The following is a 21,111-nucleotide window of genomic DNA, read 5'->3' on the forward strand; positions in this document are numbered from 1 at the left end:
AGTATTTTTATCCAGTCATCTGTTGATGGACATTTAGGCTGTTTCCATGTCTTGGCTATTGTAAATAGTGCTGCTATGAACATTGGGGTGCAGGTGTCTTTTTGAAGTAGGGTTCCTTCTGGATATATGCCCAGGAGCGGGATTTCTCGGTCATATGTTAAGTCTATTTTTAATCTTTTGAGGAATCTCCATACTGTTTTCCACAGTGGCTACACTAAACGACATTCCCACCAGCAGTGTAGGAGGGTTCCCTTTTCTCCACAGCATCTCCAGCATGTGTCATTTGTGAACTTTTGAATGATGGCCATTCTGACTGGTGTGAGGTGATACCTCATTGTAGTTTTGATTTGCGTTTCTCTGATAATTAGTGATATTGATCATTTTTTCATGTGCCTATTGATCATTTGTATTTCTTCCTTGGAGAATTGCTTGTTTAGGTCTTCTGCCCATTTTTGGATTGGGTTGTTTGTTTTTTTCCTTATTAAATTGTATGAGCTGCTTATATATTCTGGAGAGCAAGCCTTTGGTGGTTTCATTTGCAAAAATTTTCTCCCATTCCGTAGGTTGTCGTTTTGTTTTACTTATGGTTTCCTTTCCTGCGCAGAAGCTTATAAGTTTCATTAAGTCCCATTTGTTTATTCTTGCTTTTATTTCTATTCCTTGGGTAGATTGCCCTAGGAGAACATTTTTGAGATGTATGTCAGATAATGTTTTGCCTATATTTTCTTTTAGGAGGTTTATTGTATTTTGTCTTACGTTTAAGTCTTTGATCCATTTTGAGTTTATTTCTGTGTATGGTGTAAGGGAGTGTTCTAGCTTCACTGATTTACATGCTGCTGTCCAGTTTTCCCAGCACCATTTGCTGAAGAGACTATCTTTATTCCATTGTATATTCTTGCCTCCTTTGTCGAAGATTAGTTGACCAAAAGTTTGTGGGTTCATTTCTGGGCTCTCTATTCTGTTCCATTGGTCCATATGTCTGTTTTTGTACCAATACCATGCTGTTTTGATTACTGTAGCTCTAGTTTTTTAAAAAAAGATTCTTTAGGAAAATATTACACATACACTCATACTGTAATAGATTCTGCAAGTAAAGATATTTTAATTCCTCCTTTCCTATCTAAATGTCTCTCTTTTTCTTGCATGATTTCACTGTCAATATAGTGTTAAATAGCAGCAATGAGAGAGGACATCTTGCCTTGTTTATGATGCTGTGGAAAACACATTCATATATTCACATTAAATAAGTATAGGTTTTTTTGGTAGATGCCCTTTATCAGGTTGAAGAAATTATCTTCTATTCCAAGTTTGCCAAGTGTTTTTTATTATGGAAGGGTGCTGATTTTTGTTACATACTTTTTGGGCAAATATTGAGTTGATCATATGGTTTTTCTTTTCTCTATTAATATTTTGAATTACATTTATTGATGTTCAAATGTGAAACCAACATTGCTTTCCTGGGATAAACCCAAAATTACCCCCCAAATTAGCAGTTTAAAATAACAAACTTTTGTTACCTCACATTATCTTGTGGGTCAGGAATCAAGCTTAGTTTAGCTTCGTGCCTCTGGCTCAGAGTCTTTCTTGAGATTTCAGTCAAGCTGTCAGCTGGGTTGTGGTTTCATATAAAGACTCAACTGGAGCAGAATCGTGCTTCAAAGTTCACTCAAGTGGTCACTGACAGGATTCATTTCCCCACAGGCTGTCAAAGTTCTATTTTTGTTTACATACACATTTAGGATTACTACATTTTCTTGAAGAACATCCTTTATATCATGAAATGTCTCTTTTATCCCTGACAGTATTCCTTATTCTGAAGTCTTTTTCTCTAGCTTTAAGTTAATACTCTCTAGGTTTCATTTAAAAAAACAGCTTTATTGAAATGTAATTCACACACCATACAATTGACTTGTTTAAGATACAGTTCAGTGTTTTAAAGTATATTTATAGAGTTGTGCAAATATCATCACAATCTGATTTTAAAATATTTCACCCCCACTAAAAAATTTTACACCCAATAGCTGTCACTCCTCATTCCTACCCCAAGCTCTAGGGAACTACTAATTTCTTTCTATAGATTTGCCTATTCTTGATGCTCATATAAATGGAATTATACGGTCTTTTGTGACTGGCTTCTTTCATTTTCAAGGTTCCTACCAGCAGTCCCCTACTCTGGCTCTCTTCCTCAAACTAGCCAGTCTATGGCTTAAGCCCATATCTTCACTAAATCCCTGAATCTTCCTCACTGTTGCTCCCTACCACAACCTTCACTGTTTTTGAGGACACACTTAGGCTTGAACTTTTCTGTGCTCTATTGCAAATGAAGTCAGTTCCTTTGGGAAAAGATTAGGAGGTATCTATTTTCTTTTCTTTTCTTTTTTTTTTTTTGTATATATTTTTATTGAAGTATAGTCAGTTTACAATGTTGTGTCAATTTCTGGTGTACAGCATAATGCTTCGGTGATACATGAACATACGTATATTCTTTATCATCATAAGTTACTACAAGATATTGAATATAGTTCCCTGTGCTACACAGTATGAACCTTTTGTTTATCTATTTTATATATATTAGTTAGTATCTGCAAATCTCGAGCCCCCAATTTATCCCTTTCCACCCCCTTCCCCCCGCCACCATAACCATAAGTTTGTTTTCTGTGTCTGTGAGTCAGTTTCTGTTTTGTAAACAAGTTTGTTTGTCTTTTTTTTAGATTCCACATACAAGTGATATCATATGGTATTTTTCTTTCTTAGGAGGTATCTGTTTTATGACCTGCTTCCCCTTCACCCTCAGGAAAAATCTCTGGGCCAAGGCCCTGGAACTGGGAATGGGGATGTGATATGCTTCTCTCAGTGATAATCCCACTTAAGGAGCTGAACATTCAGTGGAACAGAGAGCAGTAACCTGAGGTTTTCTTGTCTTTCTTCTGGCATGGAACTGCCACCTTTACCAGCTGGGCAAGTGTGATTGGTGTCCCAGTATTCTCAGTGGTACCAAGACCAAGGTAGACCCTCCCTTCCATGAGTGGTATCTGGGTGAAACAAGGAGTCCTTGCCTCCCGGTTGCACTCACCAGGAATCTTGATTCAGCAACAGCTAGTTAAGCCCTTCAGCTGGAAGCTATGGGGAGAGAGAGCCCTGTGTTCTTGAGTGCACTTGTCTAGAGTGGAATTTCCACCTTGCTGAGCTGGGAGCAGGGAGGGAGGGAACAATCCAGGTTCAAATACTACAGAGTCTCAACTTTTTTTAACCAAATTTTAATGGATTTTAATGAATAGATATTTCCTCATTTTATGCATACTCTTATGACCATTTTCAGAAGCTTTAATTTAAATACTTGTTTTTAAAGTAATTTTCAGCAGGTGCACAGAACTCATGTTGTCATGCTGGAATTCTTTTCTGGGTTTCTTTCTGTAATGTTTTTAAAATCTGGCTTCTTTTAAGATTTTCTCTTTTTTGTTGTTTTTAGCTAGTTGATTGTCAAGTGCTTTTGCGTTGTTTCTTTTGTATTTCTTCTCAGAAAATACTGTTAAGATTCTTAGATCTGAATAGTTCTCACCAAGCTTGGAAAACATTCAGACATTATTACTTCAATTTAACATTCAGACATTATTACTTCAATTTTTTCGTCTGTCTTCCTCTTCCCCCAATTCTAAAATTTCAATTATGTATATATTAGACTGTTTGACATTATTCTAGAGGTTACTGAAGTTCTTTTTTGTTTTTTTTAATTTATTTTTTGCCAGGAGAGGGAGGTAATTAGGTTGATTTATTTACTTATTTTTAGAGGAAGTACTGGGAATTGAACCCAGGAACTCTGCATGCTAAGCATGTGCTCTACCACTTGAGGTACACCCTCCCTCCTGAAGTTCTGTTCAGAGTTTTCAGTTTCTTCTCTCTATGCTTCATTCTGGATAATTGTAGCATCATTTTAAGTACATTAATCTTTTCTTCTCTGGTGTTAAGCTGCCCTTATTCATATAAGTAACATTTTCATTTCAGGTATTATATTTTACCAATTTTTTGGTAAATTTTATTTTCTCTTTCTTATGTTCATATTTTCTTTTACATTCTTGAACATATAGAGCATATTTCCAATAGGTTACATGGAGGCTGGTCTGCATCATTTCAATCTGTCATATAGTGCTTTTCCACTTTTCCCCCAATTTTTTGTGTTCTACAAGTCCTGTACTTGTTTTGTTAAATTTAATTTCTAAGTATTTTATTTTTTGAAGCTATTATAAATGGAATTATTTTCTTAATTTCATTTTTGAATTATTGATCGCTAATGTCTAGAAGTAGTTGATTTCTGAATATTGGTATTTCTGTATATATTATCCTACAACTTTGTTGAATTTGTTTATTAGTTGTCATAGTTTTATGTGTATGTGTGTGTATTGTTTAGGATTTTCTATATACAATATCATGTCATTTACAAATATAGATTGTCTTACTTTTTCCTTTTTTAATATGGTTGCCTTTTATTTATTTTTCTTGCCTAATTTCCCTGGCTAGTACCTCTCGTACAATGTTGGATAGAAGTAGTGAGAGTGGATTTCTTTATCTTGTTCTTGATCTTAGAGGGAAAACATTAATTTTTTAAACCATTAAGTACAATATTGTAGATTTTTCCTAAATACTCCTTATCAAGTTGAGGACATTGCCTTTTATGTCTTTTATTCCTGGTTTGTTAAGTGTTACTATCACAAAAGAGTGTTGAATGGTGTTAAATGCTGTTTCTGCATCTATAAGATGATTATATGTTTTTTTCTAGTATGCATACTTTTTATCTTACCTGGTTTTTATGTGTTTGTAAAAATACATAATGGATTCATAAATGCATTATTACTTTCACAAAGTCAGAGATGGCATATTCTCTTTCATTTTTATTTTATCATATATCGATACAATGCTGTGCAGAGAATAGGCACAGTAAATGTTCTATGAGCTAACAGCTACATTTTTTTGGTCCTAGCCATAACCTGTAGTATCTGTAAACCCTAAATATCTAAGCTGAGCATATGTTTCATTGGGTTTCACAATGACTCTTTCCTTAGGTCTAGTATTTTACTGTGAAAATTTCTAGAATTTTATAATTTCTGGATGGTTTACATAACTATATAAAAATTTACTTTTAAGTTTAGTAATAGATCTCTGGGTTTCTTTGTCAATTATGAGATACTGTAGTTGTGACTGGTATGCCTATTTGGGAGAAATAAAAAATATGAACTATAACATATATATAGATGAAATGATGTGATGCTTAGAATTTGTGTAAAAATAAAATGGAAGGGGAGTGGTTAGGGGTATAGAGAAAACAAGGTTGGCCATGAGTTCATAATTGTTGAAGTTGGATGATGGGTACATTTTGCCTACTTTTGTGTGTTTAAAATATTCCACTTAAAAAGTGTAATATAACTGTGAAATATAATATAAAAAAGTATATAAAGCATATATGTACAGATTTATATAGATAATTATAACTTAATAACCACCTAGATTAAGAATTAGAATTTTGTAGCATTTCAGAAGCCACCCATGTGCCTCTTTTCAACCATGATCCCCCTTCTTTATTGGTAACTATTATCCTGACATTTGTTGCTTTTCTTTCTAGTAAGCACCTATACATTCATCCTGAAGTAATATAGTTTAGTTTTGCCCCATGATAAGTTGATATGAAAGATATATCATATATATATATATATATTCTTTCACTCATCATTGTGAAATTCAACTATTTTTTGCATACAGTCATAGTCTGTTACAACATAGCACTCTAACGTATGAATATGCCATCCTTTCTACTGTAAATGGACATTTGTGTTGTTTCCAGTGTGCCATATTTTCTTTTATCCAGCCCATTTTCTTATCCATATAATTATAATCCAGAAAAACTGGATGATGGCACTTGAGAAAAGTGAAATATCTGTTCTCCCTTCTCTGGTGCCATCAGCTCTATCTACTCTCTATTTGGTATATTTCCAACCAAGAACCATGACTGCTCAATGTAGTCTTTGAACTAATTAATTAGTATCCTTGGTTCCATTAAACATTGAAAATTTTAAGCCCAACTCACCAAATACTGGAGACTCTAGAAAAATAGGGTAGCTTTGAGAAAGAAGGAAATAAAGAAAAACTCTTCTCAAGGCAGAATAAAAGCAACATGGGGCATTTTGGTGGAGGGTGGGGATGAGGTGAGGAGGAAGGTAGAGAGGGAACATTAAAGATGGATTGTGAAAATTCAGTCAAAGTTACCCAAAGTTGGTAGATATGTTTCATTTTCCATAAAACTTGTTACAATACAGTTTGTCAGGTTTTCTTCCATACTGCTTTGCTCAATTTTTAAAAATTATCCCAGTGTCTAGATATTAAGAATTTATATAAATTCCAATATCTTGGAACTTTGGTAAATAGCAGAGCACAGTGTTTCTCTCCTTCTGGATTATTTTGACCCAAACCAAATATAAGTGTTTCTTACATTTATTTCCCTGAAGATTGAATTAGAATTTTCAGTGAGGTATCAGTAATGGCACAAGCAACTATTAGTCAACTATACAAATTGTCATATGATATAGATTTGATTTTAAACCAAGAGCTGAGTTTACTTAGATGATAGTTTTTTTAATTGTTACTGAGGGAAATTTCACCTTGTGAAATGTCCAGATATTGATGGTATAAATGGCATTGTATTGGATTTCAACTGGTAAATTGGTAAATTCCTTAATGAAAGGACAGATGAAAAAAGATTTCATGTAACAATGGAAAAAATTTTAGTCACTTAGCAAAGAGAAATGAGTTTACGTTTATATCATATGATTAAGATTTTTCACCATACTATTGTACTAAAAAATCAATGATGAATTTGAAAATTCTAAGCATTTTTGTTTTAAATGCTTTTTTTTTTTAAGTTTATAGGAAAATTTTTCAGCCTTGCTTCAGAAATAATGCTTTTGCCTCAGTGGGTTCATTTTCCTATGGTGCGTTTGGATTGTGAAGATTTGAAGACAGGCCTAACAAACAAAGCAAAAGCCTTTGCAAACTTATTATTAAATGACATAGCTTCAAAACATAGGAAAGAAAATGAATGGTAAGTAGAATTAGTTGCCAAGTAGAATTAGAAATTAGAATTAGTTGCCAAACTGAGAATTACAGGGCTAGAAGAGGTAGTTTGCTGATAACAATTCTTGTTTAAAAATAAAAGATTAACATGTAAGTAGTTACAAGTTTTTCTCTATTGATGCCTCCTAAGGAGGTTTCTTTGTGGTCCTGTTGGTCTGGTTTCTTCTCATTTGATACTGTATGAGACTAGTTTTGAGGCAACCCAGGATTTTTTTCAAATAAGAAATTGACATAAACCAGCATTTGGATACAGGTTGCACAATAATGGAAAGACCACAGACTTTCAGTGATATTGGGAAGATCTGGGATCATTCCTGACCAGCAATATTTACTTGTTGTGTCACCTAGTTTATTTTTTGCATCTGTAAAATGGAGATAGTAATACCTAGTTTGCAGCGTGGCTGTAAGATTGGATTCATGAACTACTAGCTGAATGTGTCATGCAGATGTGTTTTATGTGTCTCATATTGTGTTGTATTTTCTTCAAACAAATTTTGAATTTGCTATCAACATTTCAAACTTAGGAGAGTACACACACATACACACACACACGCACTCCAGATCCTTATTTCTCTTGAAGAAGTTGGAAGACCTTGCCACACTGGGCTTGCAGTGGTAAATGGAGCTGAGAAGCACCTTTCCCTTTGACAGGGAGAATGTCCCTGGTTCATTCACCCAGTGTTCAAGCAACTGATCCTCCAACTCATTTAACTCATTTGTTACCTGTCTGGCCCCTCTTAGTTTGTAACTTCTGTAAGGATGTGTAGATATAGATGTATGTTGAATAATGTAAGATAATTTATACTTAAGTATTTTAAGATACCTTAGTGAATTAATTAATTATTTTAGGATATTACAGTTTCTATTTTATGGTAATCATAGTGACACTAAGTGTGATATGTTATTAGTTACTACAATTATAATAAAGCAGAATGTTATGTCAGTATTTGCAGTGAATTTGAAGCAATTAAAGAGCATGCATTAAAAGTCCCTGAGACAACAGAAGAGATGATGGATCTTGTATCTTATGTAGAAAAAGCCCGAACAGTAGGAATTCATGAGTTGGTTTCACGGATCAAGGTAAGAATTTTTAATATATAAGAATAGGTAAAAAGCAAATTTCTTCTGTATAGCACAGGGGATTCTATTCAATATCTTGTAATAACTTTTAATGAAAAAGAACATGGAAATGAATATATGTATATATATGCATGATTGAGGCATTATGCTGTACACCAGAAACTAACACATTGTGAATGACTATACTTCAACTAAAAGAAGAAAAGAATTTTAAAAATTTACATATTTTAAAAGTTTTTTTCATTGTGAGATATGATAAACATATTGAAAATGTATAAAGCATATAGTTAAACAAAGTTATAATGGAGCACCTATGTTGCTACCACGCAGGTCAAGAAATAGAATATTGCCAGCACCCCAGAAGCCCTCTGCTTATGACTTTCTGATCATAACTAATTCCCTTCCTCTATCTCCTATAGATGTCCACTTAGTTTCTTGATTTATAATCATTTTACAATGTTGTGTCAAATTCCAGTGTTCAGCACAATTTTTCAGTTATTCATGGACATATACACACTCATTGTCACATTTTTTTTCTCTGTGAGTTATCATAACATTTTGTGTATATTTCCCTGTGCTATACAGTGTAGTCTATTCTACAATTTTGAAATCCCAGTCTATCCCTTCCCACCCTCCACCCCACTGGTAACCACAAGTCTGTATTCTCTGTCTGTGGGTCTATTTCTGTCCTTTATTTATGCTTTGTTTTTGTTTGTTTGTTTGTTTTTGTTTTTGTTTTTTAGATTCCACATATGAGCGATCTCATATGGTATTTTTCGTTCTCTTTCTGGCTTACTTCACTTAGAATGACATTCTCCAGGAGCATCCATGTTGCTGCAAATGGCATTATGTTGTCAGTTTTTATGGCTGAGTAGTATTCCATTGTATAAATATACCACCTCTTCTTTATCCAGTCATCTGTTGATGGACATTTAGGCTGTTTCCATGTTTTGGCTATTGTAAATAGTGCTGCTATGAACATTGGGGTGCAGGTGTCATCCTGAAGTAGATTTCCTTCTGGATACAAGCCCAGGAGTGGGATTCCTGGGTCATATGGTAAGTCTATTCCTAGTCTTTTGAGGAATCTCCACACTGTTTTCCATAGTGGCTGCACCAAACTGCATTCCCACCAGCACTGTAGGAGGGTTCCCCTTTCTCCACAGCCTCTCCAGCATTTGTCATTTGTGGATTTTTGAATGACGGCCATTCTGACTGGTGTGAGGTGATACCTCGTTGTAGTTTTGATTTGCATTTCTCTGATAATTAGTGATATTGAGCATTTTTTCATGTGCTTTTTGATCATTTGTATGTCTTCCTTGGAGAATTGCTTGTTTAGGTCTTCTGCCCATTTTTGGATTGGGTTGTTTATTTTTTTCTTATTGAGTCGTATGAGCTGCTTATATATTCTGGAGATGAAGCCTTTGTTGGTTTCACTTGCAAAAATTTTCTCCCATTCCATAGGTTTTCTTCTTGTTTTATTTCTGGTTTCCTTTGCTGTGCAGAAGCTGGTAAGTTTCATTAGGTCCCATTTGTTTATTCTTGCTTTTATTTCTTCTAGGAGAAAATTTTTGAAATGTATGTCAGATAATGTTTTGCCTATGTTTTCCTCTAGGAGGTTTATTGTATCTTGTCTTATGTTTAAGTCTTTAATCCATTTTGAGTTGATTTTTGTATATGGTGTAAGGGAGTGTTCTAGCTTCATTGTTTTACATGCTGCTGTCCAGTTTTCCCAGCACCATTTGCTGAAGAGACTGTCTTTATTCCAATGTATATTCTTGCCTCCTTTGTCAAAGATGAGTTGACCAAAAGTTTGTGGGTTCATTTCTGGGCTCTCTATTCTGTTCCATTGGTCTATATGTCTGTTTTGGTACCAATACCATGCTCTCTTGATGACTGTAGCTCTATAGTATTGTCTGAAGTCTGGGAGAGTTATTCCTCCAGCCTCTTTCTTTCTCTTCAGTAATGCTTTGGCAATTCTAGGTCTTTGATGGTTCCATATGAATTTTATTATGATTTGTTCTAGTTCTGTGAAATATGTCCTGGGCAATTGGATAGGGATTGCATTAAATCTGTAGATTGCCTTGGGCAGTGTGACCATTTTAACAATATTGATTCTTCCAATCCAAGAGCATGGAACATCTTTCCATTTTTTAAAGTCTTCTTTAATTTCCTTCATCAATGGTTTATAGTTTTCTGTGTATAATTCTTTCACCTCCTTGGTTAGATTTATTCCCAGATATTTTATTACTTTGGGTGCTATTTTAAAGGGGATTATTTCTTTACTTTCTTCTTCTGTTGATTTATCGTTAGTGTAAAGAAATGCAACTGATTTTTGAACGTTAATTTTGTAACCTGCTACCTTGCTGAATTCTTCAATCAGCTCTAGTAGCTTTTGTGTGGACCTTTTAGGGTTTTCTATATATAGTAACATGTCATCAGCATATAATGACACTTTTACCTCTTCTTTTCCAATTTGGATCCCTTTTATTTCTTTCTCTTGCCTGACTGCTGTGGCTAGGACTTCCAGGACTATGTTGAATAGGAGTGGTGATAGTGGGCATCCTTGTCTTGTCCCAGATTTTAGTGGGAAGCTTTTCAGTTTTTCACTGTTGAGTACTATGCTGGCTGTAGGTTTGTCATATATAGCTTTTATTATGTTGAGATATGTTCCCTCTATACCCACTTTGGCGAGAGTTTTTATCATAAATGGGTGTTGAATTTTATCAAATGCTTTTTCTGCATCGATTGAGATGATCATGTGGTTTTTGTCCTTTCTCTTGTTGATGTGATGTATTACACTGATTGATTTGCGTATGTTGAACCAGCCTTGTGTCCCTGGGATGAACCCCACTTGGTCATGATGTATAATCTTTTTTATGTGTTGTTGGATTCTATTTGCTAAAATTTTGGTGAGGATTTTGGCGTCTATGTTCATCAGTGATATTGGCCTATAATTCTCTTTTTTGGTAGTGTCTTTGCCTGGTTTTGGTATCAGGGTGATGGTGGCTTCATAGAATGAGTTTGGGAGTATTCCCTCCTTTTCAATCATCTGGAAGAGTTTGAGAAGGACTGGTATGAGTTCTTCTTTGTATGTTTGGTAGAATTCCCCGGTGAAGCCGTCCGGTCCTGGACTTTTATTTGTAGGGAGGTTTTTAATTGCCATTTCTATTTCCTTTCTAGTGATCAGATTGTTCAAGTGTTCAGATTCTTCTTGATTCAGTTTTGGTGGACAGTATGTTTCCAGAAACTTGTCCATCTCCTCTAGGTTATCCAGTTTGGTTCCATATAGTTTTTCATAATATTCTCGTATGATATTCTGTATTTCTATTTTGTTTGTTGTAATTTCTCCATTTTCCTTTCTTATTTTGCTAATTTGTGCTCTCTCTTTTTTCTTCTTTGTGAGTTTGGACAGAGGTTTGTCGATTTTATTTACTTTTTCAAAAAACCAGCTTTTGGTTTGGTTGATTTTTTCTATGGTCTTGTTAATCTCTATTGTATTTAATTCCTCTCTGATCTTTATTATTTCCTTCCTTCTGCTGCTTTTTGGGGCTTTTTGTTCTTTTTCTAATTCATTCAGGTGGTGGGTTAAATTGTTTATTTGAGATTGTTCTTCTTTTTTGAGGAAGGCCTGTATTGCTATAAACTTCCCTCTTAGCACTGCCTTTGCTGTGTCCCATAGGTTTTGAGTGGTTGTGCTTTCATTATCATTTGTCTCAAGGTATTTTTTAATTTCAGCTTTGATTTCCTCATTGATCCATTGTTTTTTCAATAACGTATTGTTTAATCTCCACGCTTTCCTTTTTTTCTCCTTTGTTTCTCTGTTGTTGATTTCCAGTTTCATGGCATTGTGGTCAGTAAAGATGCTTGAGATAATTTCTATCTTCTTAAAGTTGTTGAGGTTTCTTTTGTGCCCAAGTACATGATCGATCCTGGAAAATGTTCCATGTGCACTTGAAAAGAATGTATATCCTATTTTTGGGGGGTGTAATGCTCTGAAAATATCCACCAAATCTAGTTTTTCTATTGTAGTATTTAATTTCTCTGTTGCCTTGTTTATTTTCTGTCTGGAAGATCTGTCTAGTGATGTTAATGCAGTGTTAAAATCTCCAACTATGATTGTATTCCCATCAATATCCCCCTTTATCTCTGTTAGTAATTCTTGTATGTACTTAGGTGCTCCTATATTGGGTGCATATATATTAACGAGTGTAATATCCTCATCTTGTATCACTCCTTTAATCATTATAAAATGTCCTTCTTTATCTTTCTTTATGGCCTTTGTTTTAAAGTCTATTTTGTCTGAAATCAGTACTGCAACACCTGCTTTTTTGGCTTTTCCATTTGCATGGAATATCCTTTTCCATCCTTTCACTCTCAATCTATATGTGTCCTTCTCCCTAAAGTGGGTCTCTTGTATGCAGCATATTGAAGGTTCTTGCTTTATTATCCAGTCTGCCACTCTGTGTCTTTTGACTGGAGCATTTAGTCCATTAACATTTACAGTAATTAATGATAGATGTGTGTTTATTGCCATTTTGAACTTATCTTTGCAGTTGAATTGGTATATCCTCTTTGTTCCTTTCTTCTTCCTTTTGTGGTTTGGTAATTTTCCTTTGTATTACCATGGACTTTAATTTTTGTGACTCCTTTGTAAATTTTTGGCTTGTGGTTACCCTTTTTTGTAAATCTATCAACCCATTACTATAACTGTTTTATTAAACTGATAGTAACATGATCTCAAACCCAACCTACTGTTAAAAAAAATTTAAAAAGAAAGAAAAAAATATTCTATATTTCCCTGCCTCCCTCTCCCACTCTCAGTAATTTGTATGTCTTCTTTTATAATTTCATGTTTACTTTATTTGTAATTCATGAGTTATCACCATTCCAGTTGTGTGTTTCTCATTTCTGTAGCATCCTGCTGCTTTTCTATTTAGAATAGCCCTTTCAATATTTCTTTTAGCATGGGTTTAGTGTTGCTAAACTCCTGCAGCTTTTTTTTGTCTGTGAAACTCTTTATTTCTCATTCTATCCTCAAGGATAGCCTTGCTGGATAAAGGATCCTAGGCTGCATCTTTTTTTCATTCAGGGCTTTGAATATATCTTGCCACTCCCTTCTGGCCTGTAGTGTTTGTGTAGAGAAATCAGCTGAGAGCCTTATGGGGGTTCCCTTGTAACTTACTCTTTGCTTCTCTCTTGCTGCCTTTAGAATCATTTCTTTATCCTTGACTCTGGCCATCTTGATTATGATATGTCTTGGTGTGGGTCTATTTGGGTTCTTCCTGTTTGGGACCCTCTGAGCTTCCTGTACTTGGATATCTGATTCCTTCTTTAAGTTTGGGAAGTTTTCAGTCATGATTTCTTCAAAAACCTTTTCAATCCCCTTTGATCTTTCTTCTCCTTCTGGGACCCCTATGATGCGAAGATTGGGACGCTTTCTATTATCCCATAGGTCCTTTATGCTATTTTCATTATTTTTTATTTGCTTCTCTTGTAGTTCTTCTGAATGGGTGCTTTCTATTGCCCTGTCTTCTAGATCACTAATTCGTTCCTCTGCATTATCTAGTCGGCTTTGCACAGCTATTAGATCATTCCTCATCTCTGTCAATGAGTTTACCCATTCTACTTGGCTCTTCTTTATAGCTTCAGTTTCATTTTTGACATATTTTATATCTCTAAACACTATCTCTTTTAATTCCTTCAGCAATTCGATCACTCCTTTTTTGAAATCTTGATCTAGTAGGCTATCGATGTCTATTTCGTTGATCTTTCTTTCAGGGGATTTCTCTTGTTCTTTTAATTGGGAAAGGTTTTTCTGCTTCTTCATCTTGCTCATACCTCTTTGGCACTGTGGTTTATGGAGTATCAGTCGTTTATTTTGGTCCTTAAGGATTTTATCTCTCTGATGCCTATTTAGGAATAGAACTTAGGAAAAAAAGAAAAAAAAATAAGAGAGAGAGAGAGAAAGAATTTTAAAAGAAGGGAGAAAGAGGGTTTGAAAACAGTGTATAATGAATAATAGAAGAGTGAGTTGAAGCAGAGTATTAATCGGGTCACTTAGTTTCTACAGTAATCATACTTTTTCTTTAATTCCACCATGTGTGCATCCTCATAAAAGTTTAAAATTTTTTTTCTCTTATAGTTTCTACATTTAGCAGTATGCTTATGCCTTCCCAGCACAAAGTTATAAACCTATTCACCTATATTGTGCATAATACCCTCTAGGCCCATCCATATTGTTGAAAATGGTAAAATTGTATTCTTTTTTGTGTCTAGCTAAGTAGTATTCCATTCCAGTATGTATCTTTTACCCATTTTTCTTTTGGGTTGTGTGTCCTTTTTTTTATTGATTTGTAAATAGGTTTTTAAAAATTGTGATAAAATATAACATAAAATTTACTATCGTAACCATTTTAAGTGTATAGTTCAGTGTAGTAGTTTTGAATATATTATTGATAAATACCCATTCCTTTACTTTGTAATTTATTTAAATTTTTATTGGTGTTTGATGAACAGAAGTTCCTAATTTTAATTTAGTCAAATGGAGCAGTCTTTTCTTTTATAGGTAGTGCTTTCTGTGTCTTGTTTAAGAAATCCTTTCCTGGGGGAGGGTATAGATTAGTGGTAGAGTGCAGCGTGCTTAACATGCACAAGGTGCTGGATTCAATCCCCAGTACCTCCATTAAAAGCAAACAAATAAGTAAATAAACCTAATTACCCACTCCACCAAAAAAAAAAAAAAAACAAAACCAAAAAAACCTTTCCTATCCATGGTCAAGATGTTTTTCTTGTATCCTTTTCTGGAAGTTGTTTAGTTTTGCCTTTCAGGTTTAGGTTTTCAGTCTTACTGAATTTTATTTTTGTGAATGATGTGAGGTGCTATTTCATTATTTTTTCATATGCATAAGCAATTATGTATTTATTGAAGAGTCTATATTTTCCTTACTGCTCTGTGATGCCATCTCTCTTATATATCGTGTCCATGTATATGCAAATCAGTTTTAAGACATTCTAATCTGTTTTATTGGCCTTTTTGTCTATCCTTATGTCAATACCACATTAACTTAATAACAACAGCTTAATTGTAATAGCAATAATAAGTCTTGATACCTGGTAGAGCATGTCTTCCTTCCCTGTTCTTCATCAGGTTTCTTGATTGTTTTTGGACCTTAGTATTTTCATGTAAATTTTAGAATTAGATGATCACATTACATAAAATAACCTTTGGGGATTTAGATTGAGACTACATAAAATTGATAATAAATTTAGAGAATTAGAATTAGCATTTTTTCAATATAAGTTTTAGAATCAATTTTTCATATTCCACAAAAATCTTCTGGGACTTTGATTAGAAATACATTAAATAGATGGGGAGAATCAGTACATGCAATATGGAGTCTTCCAGTTCATGATATATCTTTTATTTACCTCTTGTTTAACATCTCTCAGTATTTTATAATTATCTCTGTAGAGTTTATGCACATCTTCTGTTATACTTTCAGGTACTTAATCTCTTTTAATGTTATGTTAAATTATATATTAATTTTTTCATCTTTCAGTTACTTGAATACAAAAATACAATTAATTTATATAAATAATTAATGAACTTTATTTTTTTAGAACAGTTAGATTTACAGAAAAACTGAGCACATACTACAGAGAGTTCTCATATTACACACACAGCCTCACACACTCAATTTTCTCATTATTAACATCTTACATTAGTATGGTACATTTGTTACAGTTAATAAACCAATATTGATACATTATTAACTAAAGTCCATAGTTTATTCAGATTGCTTTAGTTTTTATTGAAAATCCTTTTCTTGCTTCAGGAACTCGTTGAAGATACCACGTTGTATCTAGTTGTCATGTCTCCTTAGGTTCCCCTTGGCTGTGAGAGTTTCTTAGACTTTCCTTGTTTTTGATGATCTTGAAAGTTTTGAGAATCTGGAAATTGGCTGATATTTTGCTCATGATTAGAGTGGAGTAGTGGGTTTTTAGGAGGAGGATCACAAAGGTAAAGTGATCACATCATACCAAGGGTACATATTATCAACATGACTTGTCACTATTGATACTGACCTTGATCATCAGGCTGAAGTTGTTTATCGTGTTTCTTCACTCTTTTACTCCCCCTTTTCATACTGTCTTCTTTGGAAGGAAGTCACCATATGCAGCCACACTTAAGAACAGGGGAGTTGTGTTCCTTTAAAGTGGAGTAGCTACATCATTTATTTGGAATTATTCTGCATGGGAGATTTGCTTCTTCTCCTCCAGTTATCAATTTATTCAATTATTTATTTGTATGAAGTTATGAATTTTTATTTTATACTTTTTACATATAATATAAAATTATTTTGTATTCAAATTAATAATTATCACTAAATTTTTTCTTAAATTTTTAAAAGATTTAAAATTTAAAATTTATATTTTTTATTTCTCTTTTTAATTTTAATAGTTTCTTTTAGCACATCTGCATTATATAACTTATAAATAATGACAGTTCTGGTTTTGTACTCATTAAACATTACACATTTTCAAAACTTTATTTTCTTTGCTGCAGTGGTTTGGTTAGGACTTCTAGTATAATGTTGAACAGAGGCTATCTTGATCCCAGTCTCAAAGTTAAAGCCTTCAAGATTTCACTCTGAAGAATGAAATTTGCAATAGGTTTTTTATAGGTACCCTTATCAGATTAGTAAATTATCTTTTATTAGATTTTTAAAAAACATTATTAGGAATGGATGTTGAATTTTATCATTTTTTTGCATCTGTTGAGATGATCATATGCTTTTTCTCCTTTAATCTATTAATATAATTAATTACATGAATCAATTTTTATTAGGTTAATTTCTACATGTGATATAATATATAATGCATTTTGCACATTATATTATATACATATACATCATACCTGTATCTCAAAACAAAAACCTTAAATTAGCCTTTGAATCTGTATTTCAGTTCTTAAAAATTACAGCACTGCATATGGATCAATGAAGGATATAGTGGGTAAAGATATTAAACTTCTCTACTCAGGTAAAACTACTGGTTTTAAAGGTTTTGTTTTTGTTTTTTGAGGTTTGTTTTTGGCCATTCACTCCTAAACTGTTTCTGGAAAATTGCTATATGCTAATGGTAGGCAAAAAGGTGGTAATGTCATTGAAGATGCAAAACAAAATAAAGGATGCTAAAATCTTCATCTCCAGAGATTCAAAAATTAAATACATAAGAATAAAAAATGTAAAATTCTTTAAATGTAAAAAAATTTAAAGGGTTGCTGAACAGAAGCTGCATATTTGATCACCATTTTTAGTCATATACAAGGAGAGTCAAGAATACCATTACGTTAAGTCAACTGCAAGTAAAAACTTTTAAAAAGCTTTTTTGGGGGGGTGTAAAAATCTGTAATTGTGTGTTATGAAACCAAATAAATAATCCTATAGTTATTGAAATAACTGATTTGGGTGATATGAAATATCAATTAGTAATCTAAGTCAGATGGAAATTTGAGAGTATTAGAAATTACTGTTGGTTTTTCTCTTTTTCATAGTGCTTTAGATTTTCTATATGGTTTAATATATCTGGAGTTTCTTCCATAGGAATCCAAACGCCGGATGATTTACTTTTTTGATGTATTTCTATTTCCTCAAGAAGACTTAGCTTTAAATTCAGCTGTCCTTATGTGGCCTTGGAAAATTAATCCTGTCTTTGATGAAAATGATGAGGTAAATATATTTTTCAGTATGTATTTTTGTATTCTGATATTTTAAGAACAGTGTTCATTTAATGTTCATACATACTTGCCATATACCTTTAAGAAGTAAATTCATGTGTCACTATGAGTTTGGGGTTAGCAACATTTATGGTCCTGCAGGCTTCAGGCAGACTGTTAAGCTTAACTCAGAAGGTTGTAAAAAGTGGGATTGGCAGTAAGAAAGTCAGAATTATTATTCAAATTAATAATAATAATAGTAGTAAATACTGTGCTAAGTACTTTCCACATATTAAATCATTTAATACTCACTAAATTCCCAGGCGCTCCTATTTTCCCTATTTCATAGATAAGAAACATGTCTCTCAGAGAAGTTAAGTAACTTTTCCAGTCTCACCAAGATAAGGAGTAGCAGATTCAGGATTTTATATAAGACTGAATGTAGTTCAGATTTTGAAAAAGTCCTAATGTAAACCAGTTTCTCTGAAGTTGGGAAGTGAGATGGTATAGTAATGAGAAGCATGGACTTCAGTCAGATAAATCAGAGTTCTAATCCAGATTTCAATTTTCTGACATTGGACATGCCTCTTACCCTCTATAAGCCCAAGTTTCTGCATCTCTGAAATGAGGATAATAATACTTGTAGTAATATAGGTAAGATGTTTAACAAGTCTGGAGGTAGCAAGTGCTCGATAAACAATAGCTTTTATTATTTTCCCAGAATCTGTTAAATAAAATATCTATTTAATAAATAAGAATTTTTACAGTCACTTTGGAGATATAGGAAGGGTTTTCTGTGTTGTTCATTATTCTTTGCATTTTTATGTCAATGTTTTATTTTTGTACAATGATTTATTTTTACTGCTCTGATGGTTTTTGTTACTATACAAAGTGTTCAGATTTCTGATTTGATAATTCTTTGCTTTGTAACAAAATAATTAACATGTTTAAATTGTCTTTTGAAAAGCTCATCGAGAATGCTAAACATAAAAAAGAAAATGAGCTAATAGCCAAGAGAGAGAAACTGATTTTGGAAATAGAAAAGGAATCACGCCGTATGGAAGAGTTTGCAGAATTTGCAGAACTGGACCGCATGCAACAGGTCTGATAAATATGTAAGACAGTAGCTATGGCAGGCTCGTAGATGAATACAGGACATGTTTGCAATAATTTAAAAATACAGAAAAACATGTGCTTAGTAAGGCAAACAGGGGCCTGACTCTTAGGCCTGGAACTGCTGCTAACCTTTTTTGTGATTTAGTTTCTATTTGTAAAATAGACATAACCATACCTTTTGCCTCTGTCTTAGTAATGTTGTGAAATTGATATTTAAAGCTGCTATATAAATGCAAGGGCATAGCCTATGCTGTATTATATAATCCTATTTTTATAACGTTACTTGGATATTTCTTGAGATAAAAAATTTTTTGCTTTCAGTATGTAACAGATGTAAGACAACTACAAAAACGTATCCAGGAATCTGAGGAAGCGGTTCAATTTATTAATAAAGAAGAGGAACTTTTCAAATGGGAATTGACAAAATATCCTGAATTGGATAAATTAAAAGTTAACATTGAGCCATATCAGAAGTTTTTTAATTTTGTTTTGAAGTGGCAACGAACAGAAAAACGGTAATTTCTGGTAATGTAATAAAAAATTAAGGAAATGATATAAAAAGATGTGTAAAATGTACATTAATTTTTTTGTTGGTATTTGCTAAGTTTAAAAGTAGGACTTATCTGTCCATTTGAAAGAAAAGCCAAATATCATATAGGAGAAGCATCAAATATTGGAAACTAACCTTACTAATATAATATCTAAACTCTCACTTGGGTTTTCCAGGGTTGATTCTTTTTTTTATGCAATTAATTAATTTGACTAATTTGACTAATATTTACACCGAAAATTAGAAGTATGGAGTCACATCTCCATTTTATTTGGATACCGTTAGTTGTCCATTTATAGTCTGATTCATTTTTAGGACATGCAGCATAGCTGAAATGATGGTTTTAGTCTTGTCACTCAATTATCAGCTCTATGTGTATGGCTGAGAAAAACCATTAGTTGCTCCTGCTCTCAGTTTTTTCTCTTATAAAATGAAGGGCCTAGCCGAAAGAATCTCTAAGGCCCTTGCAGACACTAAAAGTCTCTGAGTTTATTATTATTTTTTCTCTCAATTCAGGTGGATGGATGGAGGGTTTTTGGATCTTAATGGGGAAAGCATGGAAGCTGATGTAGATGAATTTTCCCGAGAAATTTTTAAGACACTGAAATTTTTCCAATCAAAGCAAAAGAAGGAATTACAAGAAAAAAGAAAAGCAGCAAAAAGACGATCTCTGGAAGAAGAGAAACTTGAAGAAGAACCAAAAGAGAATCCTACTATTACTATGTGCGCTACAGTAATGGAGCAGATAAAAGTTTTTAAGGTATGAGCACATTTAATGACATTTTAGAAAGCCCTGATAGAGCTATTCACATCATGTGCTAATGAAGGCAAATAGAAAGACTGGAAAGCAAAATCAAAATTGAATCCAGAAAACTTGATCTGTTATTGAATTCATGCTTCATTCTTTCCTGATGAAGTCATTGAAATCAATTTCTTCATAGAACAATGCTTGACAAATAGAGAAAACTATAATGACAGCTACAATGATATGAAGAGGATAAAAAAATTAGTAGAACAAATCAGCCTATACTATAGGCAGCAGCACAGGGTAGCAGTTAGCTGAGAAAGCTTTAGAGTCACACTACCAAGGTATATATCACAATATAAATTTGCTTGGTAGTGGCAGTATGCCACTTGGGCAAGATATTTAGCGTCTCATCTCATTCATAGAGTTTCTGTGACAGTGGATAATGCATCCAACTTCCCAAGGCAGTGGTGGCAGAAGATGTATTGGTAGTGCCATCTCCACTGTCACCATACTCAAGAGTGCAAAACTCTGTCCTGGGGTTTTGAGCATTGTCCTTTTCTGTGCCTAGCACTCTCAGAGATTTTATGAGCTGCTTGAAAAATTTTTTTAAGTAACAACTTAAAATTATTTTCAATATTTAATACACTTGCATGGTTAAAAAAAGGTATATCTGAAAATTCTCCTTCCTGTGTTTCTCACCTGTGTAACTTAGGTTGTCAGTGTTACTACCTCCTTGTGTATACTTCCAGAGTTTTTTACACATGTAATAATGTGAATATA

The 21,111-nt window shown here is 33.4% G+C and overlaps 1 protein-coding gene across 2 annotated transcripts in view; it reads left to right on the top strand.

The window, feature by feature from the left end:
- Positions 1-21,111, top strand: part of DNAH12 (dynein axonemal heavy chain 12) — a 151,287-nt gene that overhangs the window by 27,326 nt on the left and 102,850 nt on the right. For both annotated transcript variants that reach the window (XM_032458203.1, XM_032458204.1), the window contains 6 exons: positions 6,909-7,087; positions 8,064-8,199; positions 17,805-17,930; positions 18,885-19,019; positions 19,355-19,548; positions 20,100-20,343. In XM_032458203.1, the coding sequence (XP_032314094.1) occupies positions 6,909-7,087; positions 8,064-8,199; positions 17,805-17,930; positions 18,885-19,019; positions 19,355-19,548; positions 20,100-20,343 (1,014 nt within the window). The remainder of the gene's footprint in view (positions 1-6,908; positions 7,088-8,063; positions 8,200-17,804; positions 17,931-18,884; positions 19,020-19,354; positions 19,549-20,099; positions 20,344-21,111) is intronic.

Source organism: Camelus ferus, chromosome 17 (assembly GCF_009834535.1).
Source record: "Camelus ferus isolate YT-003-E chromosome 17, BCGSAC_Cfer_1.0, whole genome shotgun sequence".
Classification (NCBI taxonomy): domain Eukaryota; kingdom Metazoa; phylum Chordata; class Mammalia; order Artiodactyla; family Camelidae; genus Camelus; species Camelus ferus.